Raw genomic sequence first — 14,315 nt, forward strand, 5'->3', positions numbered from 1 at the left:
ACAGATTAAGCATTATTTTTAGCATGCAGTGTAACGATCCTAACTATTCAGGGTGTTACAACTTGGTATCAAAGTCGCCAAGGTTTATTAGTTCCTGAATATTGGCTGGGTATGTACACTCGTCGCTAAAGATAAGCTTGACTCAGGGTTTGGTAACTAATGATATGATTATGTGCTTATTTGCTTAAATGAAATATATATGCCTTATATGCATGCTTGATTAGGGAGCATAAGCTATACTCATAGGGTCTGTCCCTTGACTGCTAAGTCGATATAAGAATGTATGCTTGTTAGTGTTGATGATGCTTGTGAGTGTTGTTTGTTGCTTGGTTGTGAACCAAGGGGCATTTGCAGGATTTGTTATCATTTCCCGATAAGCATGGGTCAGTTATTTCAATTATACTTGGACAGTTATGCCTCCAAGGCAATAAAACAGACTAGTCGCTGCTGAAATCCAGGCTAGAGATGATAACCATGGTCGGGACCCTCCCTCGGCTTCTAAGAACTGGTAGCAGATGTTTGCTGAAATGCAAGCTAGACTGCAGAGACAGGAAGAAGAAATTTGTCAGTTGAGACAGCAGCAGGTTCAACAGGGAACACTGTGCAAGTAGTACTGCCCACTGCCCTAATACAAGTTGTACAGTAGCAGCCAGAAGTATCAAACAGATGGGAACCATTATATGAACGACTTAGGAAGCAACACCCTCCTACTTTTAAGGGAGGGCCAGACCAACTGCGAGTTGAGCAGTGGATGAGTATGACCACCTCCATCCTAGAATTTATGAGGGTGTTAGGTAATGATAGGGTGGCCTGCACAACATACATGTTTCGAGAAGATACACGTATCTGGTGGGAGGTTGTATCTCCAACCCAGAACGTCACTGCATTAAGTTGGGATGAGTTCTAGGATTTGTTCAATGAGAAGTATTACAACGACGTAGTTCGAGCTACTAAGGCAAATCAGTTCACCAAACTGGTTCAGGGCAACATGACTGTGACTGAGTATGGCCTGAAGTTTGACAGGTTGGCCAAGTTCGCTTCAGACTTGGTGCCAACTGATGCTATCAAGAGAGACAGGTTTGTTCGTGGATTAAACCCCATGATAGCACAAGATTTTAGGATCACCTCAGTGCCTGGGGTTACCACATATTCTCAAGTAGTTGAGAAGGCCCTTACAGCTAAGGGTGCAGAGGATAGGATTTGGCGCAATAGCGCTGCGAGACGTGACGCCAGGAGGATGGTACCTCCATTTACTGGGCCTGGTAGGGGCGGAAGCCATAGTGATCAGAAGAAAAATACCCCTGACACTTCTACTACACCCGGTCCTGATAGGAGGGGTCAGGGTACTCAGAGTGGTCGTCAGGGCGGCAATGAGGCCTGGAGGAGTTATCCAGTATGCACCAGGTGCAGGAGACGCCATTGTGGGAGAATAGCGTGCTGAGGCATGCTTCTTTTGCGGGGTAGTGGGACATTTTCAGAGGGATTGCCCACAACTGAAGAGAGAGGAGCAAAAGAAAGACAATAGTTTGATGCCAGCCCGATGTTCACATTGACCCAGTCAGAGGCTGAGGCTAGTCCCTCGGTAGGTCATATTTCTAGCGCTGGCTCTACTTACACTATTTTGATTGATTCTGGTGCTACACATTCATTTGTCTCTAGTAGAATGGTTGATAGACTGTGTAGGCCTTGTGATTTCTATGTTGTGGGATTTGGGACTTTATTTCCTACAGGGGAGCTAGTAGTTTCTAGGAGATGGATTAGGTCATTGCTAGTAGAAGTGGATAGTAGAGAGTTGTCTGTAGACTTGATTGAGCTAGCTATGGAGGATTTTGATATGATTTTGGGCATGGATTGGTTAGCCAAGTATGGGGAAACCATAGATTGTATAAGGAGGGTGGTGATCTTTGAGCCCGAGGGAGAGGACCCATTTGTATTTGTGGGCACGGTGAACAGGCCTCGTATTCCAATGATATCAGCACTGAAGGCTAGAGACCTATTGCAAGGAGGTTGCATAGGATTCCTAGCAAGCGTAGTAGATACCACCAAGGATGTGCCAGTTGGGCCAGTAGAGACCAGATTGGTTTGTGAGTTTTTGGATGTATTCCTAGAGGATCTACTGGGGTTACTGCCGTAGCGAGAGATTGAGTTTGTTATAAAGGTGGCACCAGGGACAAAACCAGTATCCAGACCAGTGTTGCTTGTTAAGAGAAAAGATGAGACATTGAGGATGTGCATCGATTATAGTGAATTGAACAAGCTGACTATCAAGAAAAAGTACCCGCTGCCAAGGATTTATGACCTATTCGACCAGTTGCAGGGTAGGACAGTATTCTCAAATATCAATCTTCAATCTGGTTATCACCAGCTAAGGATCAAAGATGAGGATATTCCAAAGATGACCTTTCACACAAGGTATGGACATTATGAAGTTTTGGTCATGTCGTTTAGATTGACCAATGCCCCGGCAGCTTTTATGGATCTGATGAACAGGGGTGTCAAGGACTACCTCGACAAATTTGTGATTATCTTCATCGACGATATCCTAGTCTACTCTCAGACAGAGGCAGAACATGAGCAACATCTTCGCTTGGTACTTCAGAGGTTAAGGGAGGGAAAGTTGTATGCCAAGTTCAAGAAGTATGAGGTCTGGTTACCTCAAGTGATCCTCCTCGGTCACATTGCTAGCATAGATGGAATTAAAGTTGATCCGGCTAAGATTGAGGCAGTGAGAGATTGGCCAAGCCCCAAAAGTACCTCAGAGATCAGAAGTTTCCTTGGATTGGCAGGATACTACCGATGCTTTGTAGAATGGTTCTCAGGGATTGCTACATTACTAACAGAGTTGACACGCAAGAATAAGAAGTTTGTATGGTCAGATAGATGAGAGAACAACTTTCAGGAGTTGAAGAAACGATTGATTACAACTCTAGTACTGAGTCTTCCATCAGATCAGGAGAAGTTTGTGGTTTACTGTGATGCCTCAAGGTAGGGGTTAGGTTGTGTTCTTATGAAGGTAAGGAAGGTGATCTCTTACGCATCACAGCAATTGAATGAATATAAACAGCGGTACCCTATGCATGATTTAGAGTGAGTAACAGTGGTCTTTGCATTGAAGATATGGTGGCACTACCTTTATGGGGAGAAGTGTGAGATATAAACTGATCACAAGAGCTTAAAGTATTTCTTTATCCAAAAGGACTTGAACATGAGACAGAGGTGTTGGCGTAAGACTATGAATGTGAGATTCTTTACCATCTAGGGAAAGCCAACGTGGTGGCAGATGCCTTGAGCCGGAGAGGCCCAGGACAGTAATTCAATTTGAAGCAAATCTCGAAGGAATTGGCAGAAGATATGACTAGAGCAGTGATAGAGTTGGCGGTGGGTCAGTTAGCCAACGTCACCTTGCAGTCCATTCTTTTGAAGAGGATAAATGAGGGTCAGTTGAGTGATCCTCAGTTGATGAGGCAGAGGGGAAGTCTTAGCTGGAGGGGCTAAGGACTATACTGTATCAGAGATGGGTTTGCTGAGATACAAGGAGCGAATTTGTGTTCCGATGGACTTTGCTATCAGATGAGAGATTCTAGATAAATCTCACACGACATCGTATTCATTACACGCGGGCACCACAAAGATGTACCAGAATCTAAAAATCTTATATTGGTGGCCTTGGATGAAGAAAGATGTGACTGAATATGTGGCTAAGTGCCTAAGGTGTCAGCAAGTCAAGGCTGAACACTAGAGACCAACATGGTTACTTCAGCCTTTGGGTATTCCTTAATGGAAATGGGAGGATGCCACTATGGAATTTATGGTTGGATTATTCAAGACCGTGGGGCAGCATGATTTAGTGTGGGTGATTGTGGATCGATATACCAAATCAACTCACTTCTTGCCAGTAAGGATGACATATACAGTGGATCAGTATGCTGATCTTTATGTGAAAGAGATAATACGCCTCCATCGGGCTCCTAGGTCTATTGTGTTAGATTGAGATCCCATCTTCCCTTCCAAGTTTTTGGGAAGTTTGCATAAGGCCATGGGGACCCAGTTGAAATTCAGTACAGCTTACCATCCTCAAACAGATGGTCAGTCGGAGAGGATGATTCAAATGCTGGAAGACATGCTTCGGGCATGCGTTTTGGACTTTGAAGGGTCATGGAGTAAGTATTTGCCTTTGATAGAATTTTCCTACAATAATAGCTATCAGTCGACCATTGGAGTAGCTCCTTACGAGATGTTGTATGGTAGAAAGCATAGGTCGCCCATTCACTGGGACGAGATGGGTGAAAGGAAATACTTGGGTCCTGAAGCAGTTATGAGGACCAATGAGGCCATAGAAAAGATTAGATCTTGGATGCTCGCATCATAAAGTAGACAGAAAAGTTATTCAGATCCAAAGCATGGAGACGTGGAGTTCCAAGTGGGAGACTATGTCTTCCTTAGAGTTTCATTGCTGAAAGGGGTGAAAATTTTTGGGAAGAAAGGCAAGTTGAGCCATAGATTTGTAGGACCTTTTGAGATCCTAGAGAGGATTGGTCAGGTAGCCTACAGGTTGGCTTTACCTCCAGCTTTGTCAGGAGTTCATAATTTGTTTCATTTATCGATGCTCCAGAGGTATGTATTAGATGCAACTCATGTATTAAGTTATGAGGATTTGGAGCTACAGAACAACTTGTCCTATGAGGAGCGTCCAGTACAGATCTTAGATGGAAAGGATAAAGTCTTGAGGAACAAGACTATACCCTTGGTTAAAGTGCTATGTAGGAACAGCAAGGTCGAGGAGGCAACCTGAGAACTACAATCAGACATGTGGGATCAGTATCCCGAGCTATTCAGGTAAATTTCGAGGATAAAATTTTCTATAGGGAGGGGATAGTTGTAACGTCCCAAATTTGCTAAGAAGGCTTAGTGCCTAGATTAGTGTGTCGGGAGGGCATAACTGGATTAATATGTGAATTTAATTGAATATATGTGTGATCATATAAAATATATGAGTTGTATGATGATATGACTGTTTATGCATGTTTAAGTGTATTAAATGTGCTTATAGGCCTGTTTTTGTTAAAAATAGCATTTTTCGTAATTTTGACTCGATGATGTTATATTTGTGTATATAGGTGATTTGTGAGTGATCCTAGTGAGCAATTGAGCGAAAAAGTCACATCGGGGATTTATACCCGGCTCGGGGTGAGCCTTGGGGTATTTTGGTAATTTAATACATTACCGGGATTCATCGAGTAATGAGAAATTATTTGAGGATTACATGGGGAGTTATGAGGTGTTAATTGAGAGTAGCGGGAAATGTGGCAAAAGTCTAAATAGCCTTTGAGGGCATTAGAGAGCAAGGAAATAGGTAGGGGCATTTTGGTCTTTTCATTCCAAAGAGTGACTTTGTCACTATGTTGCTTCAGTAGAAGGAAACCCAAAACACACAAAAACACTCAGTTGACTCCCCTCTCTTTCTCTCTGTCTCGTTTTTCTTTTTTTTCTTTAAAATACTTGGGTGAAGTTTTCTTACTTGGAGGAGTTTGCTTGAATTTGAAGATTGGAAGAGCATAGATTGGGTTAGGTGTGGCTTGGAATCGTAATTACTCACTTGAGGTAAGTTTTAAACTTTGTTTGATTAATTTCAAGTTTGGTTTTTAGGATGTTGAGTTTCTCAAACTTAAGGTTTGAATTTTTGAGTTGTGACTGAGTTTTGGTTTAGTTGTTGGTTTGGTTGTGTTGCCTTAGGTGTAGTATTGAGGCATCGAGATTCAATTTTGGATTTGGTTCACGTTTGGGGTGAGTTTTAGAGAGATTAGGCTTGGAGAGAAGTGTTGAAAACTAGATTCACGGGGTTGCGTCGCAGCGCTGTTCTTAGAGCGTCGTGGCCCGCATGAACCCAAAGGCTGGGGCGGCTCTCTGAATCTCCTTGGCACCGCGGCGCCTAGTGGGTTGCGCTGCGGTGCGTGTTCTGGGAAATGGCTTGGGGGCTCTCCGACTTATAGAGCATCGCAGCATAAATGGAGAAAAATTAGCCAAATAGGGTTTTTGGGTACGGGAACCCAAACCTAAAGGCTCGGGAAGGATTCTACTACCCGGTTTAGTAGAATTTAAGGTCCCAAAGGCTAGGAATCAATCTTGAAGCTTTTTAAATTGGTTTTGTTCTTGATGGATATCCATTATTGTGTCATGACTAGGGGTACCGCAAGGCTTGGGAAGGACATGATCGTGCTCATTGTCTCCTCACCCTATCGCAGAGGACTCGAGGTAAGAAAACAGTTTCTTGCACCAAGTGTAGGGTGTGTGCCCCAATTGTAGAGCACAAGAATGACCATGTCATGAAACCATTATAGTTGAATGTCTGCTAGGCTGATATACTTGTTTGTATTGACTGCTTGGTCGAGAGGTCATTAACGGCATTACATGTGTAATGTATGTCGTAGTGGCAAGACCATAACGTGGATGTGATGTCTGCCATAATGGCAAGGCCATTGTAAAGATATGACATCCATCCACTCGACATGAGTCATATATTGTTTGGAAAATCTATATGAATCGGTTGTGGTTATAGAGTATGCAATACATGTTAATGTTATTTGATTATTTGTATGGTTGTTTGGGTTTTCTTGCTGAACCTCAGCTCACGGGTGCTTCGTAGTACAGGTAAGGGCAAAGGAAAGTTGGACCAACCATGAGTTGGAAAGCTATAGGGGCAGAGTGTACATACTCAACCAACTCGGCCACCACGGAACAGGAGTTATTAGTTAAAATTTTCTACTTGGGTCGACTAAGTCTGTAATTTTTGATAAACTTTTATTTTATTTAACGAATTTTGGGATCCCTTGTAACTACTTAAGCTTTTTAAAGGTAAAGTTCAACTTTTTCCCAAAAACTTTTAATACCAAAATTTTGTTTAACCTTAATTTCACTTTTAATTCTAAATGACTCGTTTAACGGGTTAAGCACTATTTTTAACACACGGTGCAATGGTTCTGACTAACAGGGTGTTACACGGAGAGTAGTCAAGCTCTTGTGGTAAGTGAAGATAAATCCCATCAATGAAGAGGCCTCTTCGACACAGACTCGAGGAGGAGGAGGCGAACTCGGGCCCTCTGCTGTCAAACAAAACATATATTGTCGCGAGTTTCGAGGCGGAGGTGACCCCTTGCAAGCTTAGACACCAAGGAGCTCTGGATAGGATTGTAACCCAACATGGGGTGGACACCACTGCAATGTGGGTGCATCTGTCTCAGGAGGACGAGAGAGCGCATGAGAGCGTTCACGGCCTCGGGGCCTGGAGCGTGTCTCATCTCCAAGCTGGTGCAGCTTTGCCATTGCACCAGTACTATGTCGAATTTTTGAAGTTCGTCGGCATAGCTCCATTCCAACTGTCCCCAAACGGATATCAAGTGTTGGTCGGGCTATACATTTTGTATAAGAGGTAGAACTGGCTCGCTCCTTCTCCAGCTGAGATATTGTACATCTATAGGTTTCGGTCATGCTCGAAGAAGGACGAGCGAGATGGGTACTATAAGCTAATGAAGCATATGCACTAGGGTATGAAGTACAAGGCCTCGTGTGGCAACAAGAACCACGCGAGGGACTACAAGGACCAATTCTTCTTGAAAAGTGGCTTCCCCACGCAGACCAACCCGACATTTCTCCTGGACTTCGGTAGGGTTTGTAAGTGTCACTTCTCGTGTTATTCAATTTATCAGTCATTTTCCTGTAGTTTCTCCTTAGTCTAAACTGCTTCTTTTTAGGTTCCTTCTGTCGCACACCTTTCATTGATTTCTACAACAAAAGGTTTAAGATAATGAATGCATTACCCGAGGAAGCGATAATCTCAGCTTCCTTGTCACCAAGGCCAATCTTTAGCAGTATGGCCTACTTAGGGAGGATCAAAGGATTAACCCTGTTGCCCTCACCAGCTTTCATGACTCGAAGAAATCACTTAACGAGGCAAGGCTCCATACGCAGTATATCACGACGAAGGCCCAATTTGAGTACGAACAGCGTCTCTGTGAGGAGCATATAGAGAGTGTACTCACAATCCAAGCAGCTACGGAGGCAAAAGAAGACAAGGAGCTTAAAGCCAAGCTCGAGGTTGGAATCAAACCATCCTCTGTGCCTCAAGGTAAATCCCAAATAGTTGTTAACTACGCCTGTCATGTAGGAGGGGGGGGGGGGGGGACTTGTAACAACCCAAATTCACTAATATGACTTAAGGGCCTTGATTAGTGTGCCAAAAGGGCATAATTGGTTTGTGTGTGAATTTATTAAGTTTAATGCATGATTTTATGATAAGCATGCTTGAATGGTTATATGAATGTAAATGTGATTATATGCTATAATTGTGAGAACCACATTATTATGTGGGTAAATCGGCAGCACGCGACTTGAGACGATCCTAGGGAGCTAGTTAGCGGGAAAGTCACAACGGGACTTAATACTTGACTTGGGGCAAGTCAAGGGGTATTTCGGGTATTGGATGGTTATTTGGGTTATCGGGTTATAGAAATAAATAATTTGAGATATATTTGAGGTTAGGAAGCTTAGGTAAGAATACTGGGGAATTTTACCATTTTACCCTCGGGGACGTTTCCGGTACCCCGAGCCTCGGGATTGATTTAATTGCTTAAGGATAGACTAGTAAACTTTAGAAAACAGTAGAACCAAAAGCTAAACTGACCCTTCTCTCTCTCTCCCTTTCTCTCTCAAGGAAACTACAGAAAAACTAAGGGAATTAGGTTGGAGCACAGAGAATTTAGTGGAAGATTTGGAGGAATAACTCAGTGGAAGCTTAAGAATCTAATTAGGAACTGAGGTAAGCATTGACATGCATCTTTGATCAATTGATTATATAGTTTTGGAGAAGGATTCTAAGAGTTTTTAGGTTCTTAACTTCAAGGTTGAATTAAGGCAGAAAGCTTGGGTGTTAGCTCAGTAATTGCTTGGAGGATTGAGTCTTTAGTCAAGGTAAGCTCCAATTCATGATTTAGTGATTGAATTATGAGATTTTATGACTGGTTTTAGTGTTCTTGAGTGTGTGAGTTTCATAAATTGAAAAGGTGTTTTGATGAGTTTTTAGATTAGGTTTCTGCTGCTTGTGCTTCTAAAATCATGCAGGAATGTTTGTGATAATTGTGGTTTATTATTGGGATGGCTTTGGATGGTTTTGAGTGAGGTTTGCGAGTTAAAAATGGAGGTTTTTCTAGGTTCGAAAGGGGTCGGGCCGCGGCATAGTTCTTGGTGAGTCGCACCCTCTGAGGCTGATGAGTGCTGGAGAGGGAGGGCGGGCCGCGGCATGGGATATGTAGGGCTGCGGCCCGTGTCTGGTTCTGGGCGTGGATGAGCCTCTGGTTGGGGCCATGCCGCGGCATAGGGAGTTTGAGCCACGGCCCTTAAGGGAATTTGGGCTTTTGGGATTTTAGGCATGGAAATTTAACCTAGGGTGCTCGGAATCGAATCTACTACAGTGTTTGGTGGAATTCGATGTTCCAGAGACTAGAACCTTATCTAGAGGTCCTTTCACAATCATTAATGGTATTCCTTATCTTGGTTGTGACTAGGTATAAGCTAGGGGCTCGGGAAACGGATCGTGCTCAAGAGGCATCTCGCGTAACCAGTACACTTGGAAACTAAAGGTAAGAAAACTGCACCCGGTTGTGAATTTATAATGGAACTAAGGGTTCCCTATCTTGTATGCCTTATAAAGGGTGGTATTATTCCTTGTAAATAATACAAAAATGGCCTAAGAGTGCCGGAGTTTACATTAGCGCACAGGGCGCGACTCATCCGCTGGTAGCTGAGGACAGCTTATTATGCACTTAGCTCGGTTTAAGCGAATCGGAGTTAGTGGGGCAAACAGAGGGTGCAACCTAAGGGTGTCGAACCTGATATTCATGTGATTTGATTGTTATTATTGATTGGTGGGCTTGTCATGCTGAATAGCTAAGTGTTGGTTTGTTGATTCTTTGCTTATGTCTATGGGCTATGTAATTAGTGTGATATGCTAAGTGTATGAACATGCTTTAAGGACTATTTAGTTGATATCATTGTTTGTACTATAATGTTATGTATTCTGGCTGGGCCTTGGCTCACGGGTGCTACGTGGTGCAGGTAAAGGCAAGGGCAAGCTTGATCAGCCTTGATTCAGAGAGCTCTGAGAGCATAATGTACATGATCAGCTGCTCAACCGCCACAGTTGAGGAGGAGACAGGAACAGGAGAACCATAAATGTTTGTTTTTCCCTTAGAGTGGCTAGTGGTTGTTTGTACTCTGGAAATTTTGTAAACTAACTTTTTAAACGTTGTTTCTTTTGGGATCGCTTGTGTAAAATGTTTAATTATATGAAATATATCTTTTGAGACCAAAACCTTTTAACCCTAGCTCATTAATGGTTTCAGTGACACGTTTTTAACTAAATGACTTGATTAGCAAGTCCTACACTTTTATAAATACACAGTGTAGCGGTCTTGGCTATCCAAGGCATTACAGAACTAGTCCCGACTACTCCTTATTCTCGCCATCACTCCTTGAGTGTGGGCAAGTTTCAGAGCGTCCTTAGGCTGACGAGAAGTACCAGGACTACCAAGTCCTTATCGACATTTTTATCTACCATCCGAAGAGGAGGAAACACCCCCCAAGAGCTTGTGCCTCTGGACGAGGTGATTTCCATGCACGCAATATGGTTTTGTCAATATGACACCAACACAACACAGGATATGGGTTGACTCATTCGTGAGTTTTCCCATTCCGCTCTTCACTCGGAGAAGCCTTATCATGGTAGGGCTCTCAAAGTGATTTCATTTGTGCCTTGCGTGCATGTTGTTTTTATAGATAGCTTCCTTTCTTTTCCTCTGAAGACTAACCTTATCTATTTCTTTGTGCAAAAATCATGGGCCTGTCTGACTTGGTCAGACAGAAGCGTCAGAGGGTGATGGGGCCCTCTCAAATAGACACTCTAGAGGTGTCGGTTGCAGTGCCCCTGCCCTTGGTGTCCATGCCTTTGGCTTCGGTGGTCAGTCCTCCACCTCCACAAGCTCCTGTAGTCCCAGAAGCTACTTTGTTGGCCACTCCTTCGAGGCCAATGGTTACCGAAGAGGTCATTGACCTCGAGGTCTCCCCTCCTCAAGATTAGGGGCCCTCTCGGAAGGGAAAATAAATCCCTTCTAGGGTGTCTGATTGTCCTTCGGTTAGGACACCTCACCTAGTTGTCTTTCCCGAGCACTTCGAGGGAGAAGACCTAGAAAATCACAGAAGGGTAGTTGAGTACTTCAATGCCCATCTTGACAAAGGCAACGAGGATTTCAAAATCCTTGTGGAGTACCTGCGGGAAGACAGACCACAAGGTCCAGTTGCTCCTCCTATCCACGAGGAGCTGGAGCCTCTACTCGCGGGGAGAGTCAGAGAAAGGACGGTCCCACTCACCGCGGAGCTACTCCAGGGATTGGCAGGGTCTCTGTATGACATGCCCTTCTGTAGCTTCGCTTATTGTGGCAGTGATAATGAGATCTTGCTAATAGCTATCAGTCGCCACATCTCCCTGAGGGTATGGCTCAAAAATCTTTAACTCCCCTTTTTGTTTGTCTCAGTCCTTCATCAAGCTAACAAGTATTTGTTTTTTTTTTGTGCAGAATGCGGCCTTCAATCAACGGCTCGAGTACATTGTTATTATGAGGTCCTTCAAGCTAAAGGAGCTTCAGGAGGAGATGGCTCAACTCAAGGAGACTATGGTCCCATTGGCAGAGCACTCGCTGCTCCAGAAGGATTTGGAGGATCTCAAGGTTTGTGCCTTAGAGTTGGAGACTTGGCTGGCCACAGAGCAATTTAAGTTGTCATCTCTTTAGGACACTTCTGCGAAGCTGTTGGAAGATTTCGCGAGTCAAACCCGGTTCATGGAGAAGGCCAAAGACAAGCTGTTGGTGGAGCATACACCTGTTCGAGAGTAACTCCGTCTAAGCTGCGAGGAGTCCTCAACTCATGTCGCTGACCTGGCCAGAGTCTGGGGAGAGGCCGCTAAGACCAAAGAAGAGGCTGCGCATGCCGTATCCCATGCTAAGACCTTCACCGGGGAGAATGAGAGCCTCCAACTCCAAGCAAAGGAGCTTGAGAGGGATCTCAATGTGATGGCAAATGACACCCTATTTGTGGCATGGCAGAGCAACATGGATCTATCATTCACAAAGGATCCCAACATGTGGATGATGCTCAATGAGCGTCTTCGGGCTGAGGAGGCCAAGGTAGCCCAGGAAAAGGAAGTTACGGCGGCTGATCTTGCTACAGAGGTGGATCTTATCATCGAGGTGGTGGCGGAAGTTCCTCCGGGCGACGGTCCAAAGTGATTTTTCTTTGTTTTGACTAAGTAGCCCTGCTGCCTTTTTTGTTTATTGGGGTATAAACAATTTAATACTCGATCCCCCGAGCTCAATTGTAAATACCTTTTAACCTCTATGCAGCATGCACTATTTTTCTTGCCATTATTGATTTTTTATTAACATGCTAACACTTAATAATTATGCAATTTGGTGTTATTAATTTGGCTGGGTTTTCACGTACTTTAACGTAACGTAACGCCACGAGTGTCTGAAACCTCAACCTGTCCACCTTTGTGGACCTCAAGTCTTAAGGACTTAGGTCTTGTGCTCGAATCTTGGTGACTCGAGTCTTATTGACTTCTCTTATTGTTTGGATAATCTTAGGCACATAGTGTTGTTCCCAAGGCTTGGATTCCTCGAGATTAACTTTAATGCGATGTCAAGTCCAGAGGGACACTTATCGGTCCTATGCTCTTAAGTCTCAACAACTTGGGCCTTAGGAGGTCTTATTACACTACAAGGTTGTAAAGTCCTTATCTCAGTACTGACACTTTGGGCATTTAGTGTTGCTTCTTAGGCTCTCTATCCTTGGGAGTAACTTTAACGCCATCCGATAACCTCAAGCGCCAATCACTCAGGCCCTGGGAGGTCAAATGTGCTGAGATAATCACGCCCTGGGGCGCATTGTCTCTGGAATGCTATCCTAAGCTTTTTGCCCTGCCCCCGAGTATAGTTACTCGAACCTTTGCCACGTGGAAGTCGAGAACTCGTTGTTCGTGGGCTCTAAGTCCCCAGAGCATGCAACCAAGTCTCACGTCCTTAGGTCAAGCCTTGTGATGTTAGATTTTTGTTCACACTAACACTCCCGTTACTTGGATTTCTCATCACCAGGGTGATTATTTTGGGGTTGTGCCCAAGTACAAACAAATCGGGACTCCATTCACATCTCGGGGATTGGGACCTGGTCTTCGTTCCTCGGGCGTGTGCTATTCTCGGGAGAATATCGTAGGTCCAACCTTAGGGGTCACATGACACTTAGGTTACTTCGCTCATCGACTAGCTTAGCTTCCCAGGTCATTAACTCCTAGTGCTAGGATTAACCTTACAATGCTCGAGTTTTGGCAACTCGAGGCTTCGAGCCCAAGTTTATATGACTCAGGCATCCATTCGCATCTCGAGATTTAAGAATTTGGTCACAGCTCCTCGAGCTCAATGTCCTCGGGAGATAACCCAGAGTTCACTCTCATGCTACTAGGATCTTTAAGTCATGGATTTTTGCAGACTTTACATGGTTCCCTAGATTTTTCTATTCTCTGGGTATTGACACTAGGCTTACTCCGCTCATGACAAGCTTAGTTTCCTAGGTCATCCTCCACGAGAAACTATACTCTACGAGGTTGTGAGCCCCATGTCCCTCAAGTGATCAGAGACTAGTCTGCATTCACTTGTCTAGGTCAACGAGCAGGTGCTCTAAAAGTAGTATGAATATAATAAAAAAGGAAACTAAAATATAAGCAGATTCTTTTAAATTTCCTACTGAGTTTTTTCTACACGGTTTCCATTACTTGTGCCTGGAGGCTACAAAATGATTATAGAATTTAACAAAAATACAATGCTCACATCACTAGTAATATTGGCGGAGATGCTCATCATTCTAGGCAAGGGGTACTAACTCCCCACTTAGTCGAGATACAACGCTCTCAACTGGTACGAACCTTCCTAGTTAGGGCCCAGCACTCCAGTACCAGGATCTCGGGTGGCTAGGAAACCTCTTCGCAACACCAAATCTCTGACCCCAAATCTCTGACCTTCACTTTGGAGTTAAAATATTTGGCTACTTTCTGCTGGTAGGAAGCTACTCAAAGTTGAGAAGCTTTAAGGAGCTCCTTCCCAAGGTCCAGAGATTCCCAGAGTAAAGTGTGATTTATGGTCGACTCATACGTTTCTCATCAGTTTGTGGAGATTTCTGCCTGAACTGGGAGCATGGCCTCATACCCGTAGGCCATGGAG

At 44.0% G+C, this 14,315-nt stretch overlaps 1 protein-coding gene across 1 annotated transcript; it reads left to right on the forward strand.

Annotated features, from left to right (window-relative positions):
• Positions 1-2,473: 2,473 nt before the first annotated feature.
• Positions 2,474-12,332, forward strand: LOC133824446 (uncharacterized). The gene is made up of 4 exons (XM_062257330.1): positions 2,474-2,725; positions 11,625-11,774; positions 11,838-11,935; positions 11,990-12,332. Exons 1-4 carry the CDS (start codon positions 2,474-2,476, stop codon positions 12,330-12,332), a joined length of 843 nt encoding a protein of 280 aa, XP_062113314.1.
• The last annotated feature ends 1,983 nt before the right edge of the window (positions 12,333-14,315 follow it).

Source organism: Humulus lupulus, chromosome 3 (genome assembly GCF_963169125.1).
Source record: "Humulus lupulus chromosome 3, drHumLupu1.1, whole genome shotgun sequence".
Taxonomy (NCBI): Eukaryota; Viridiplantae; Streptophyta; class Magnoliopsida; order Rosales; family Cannabaceae; genus Humulus; species Humulus lupulus.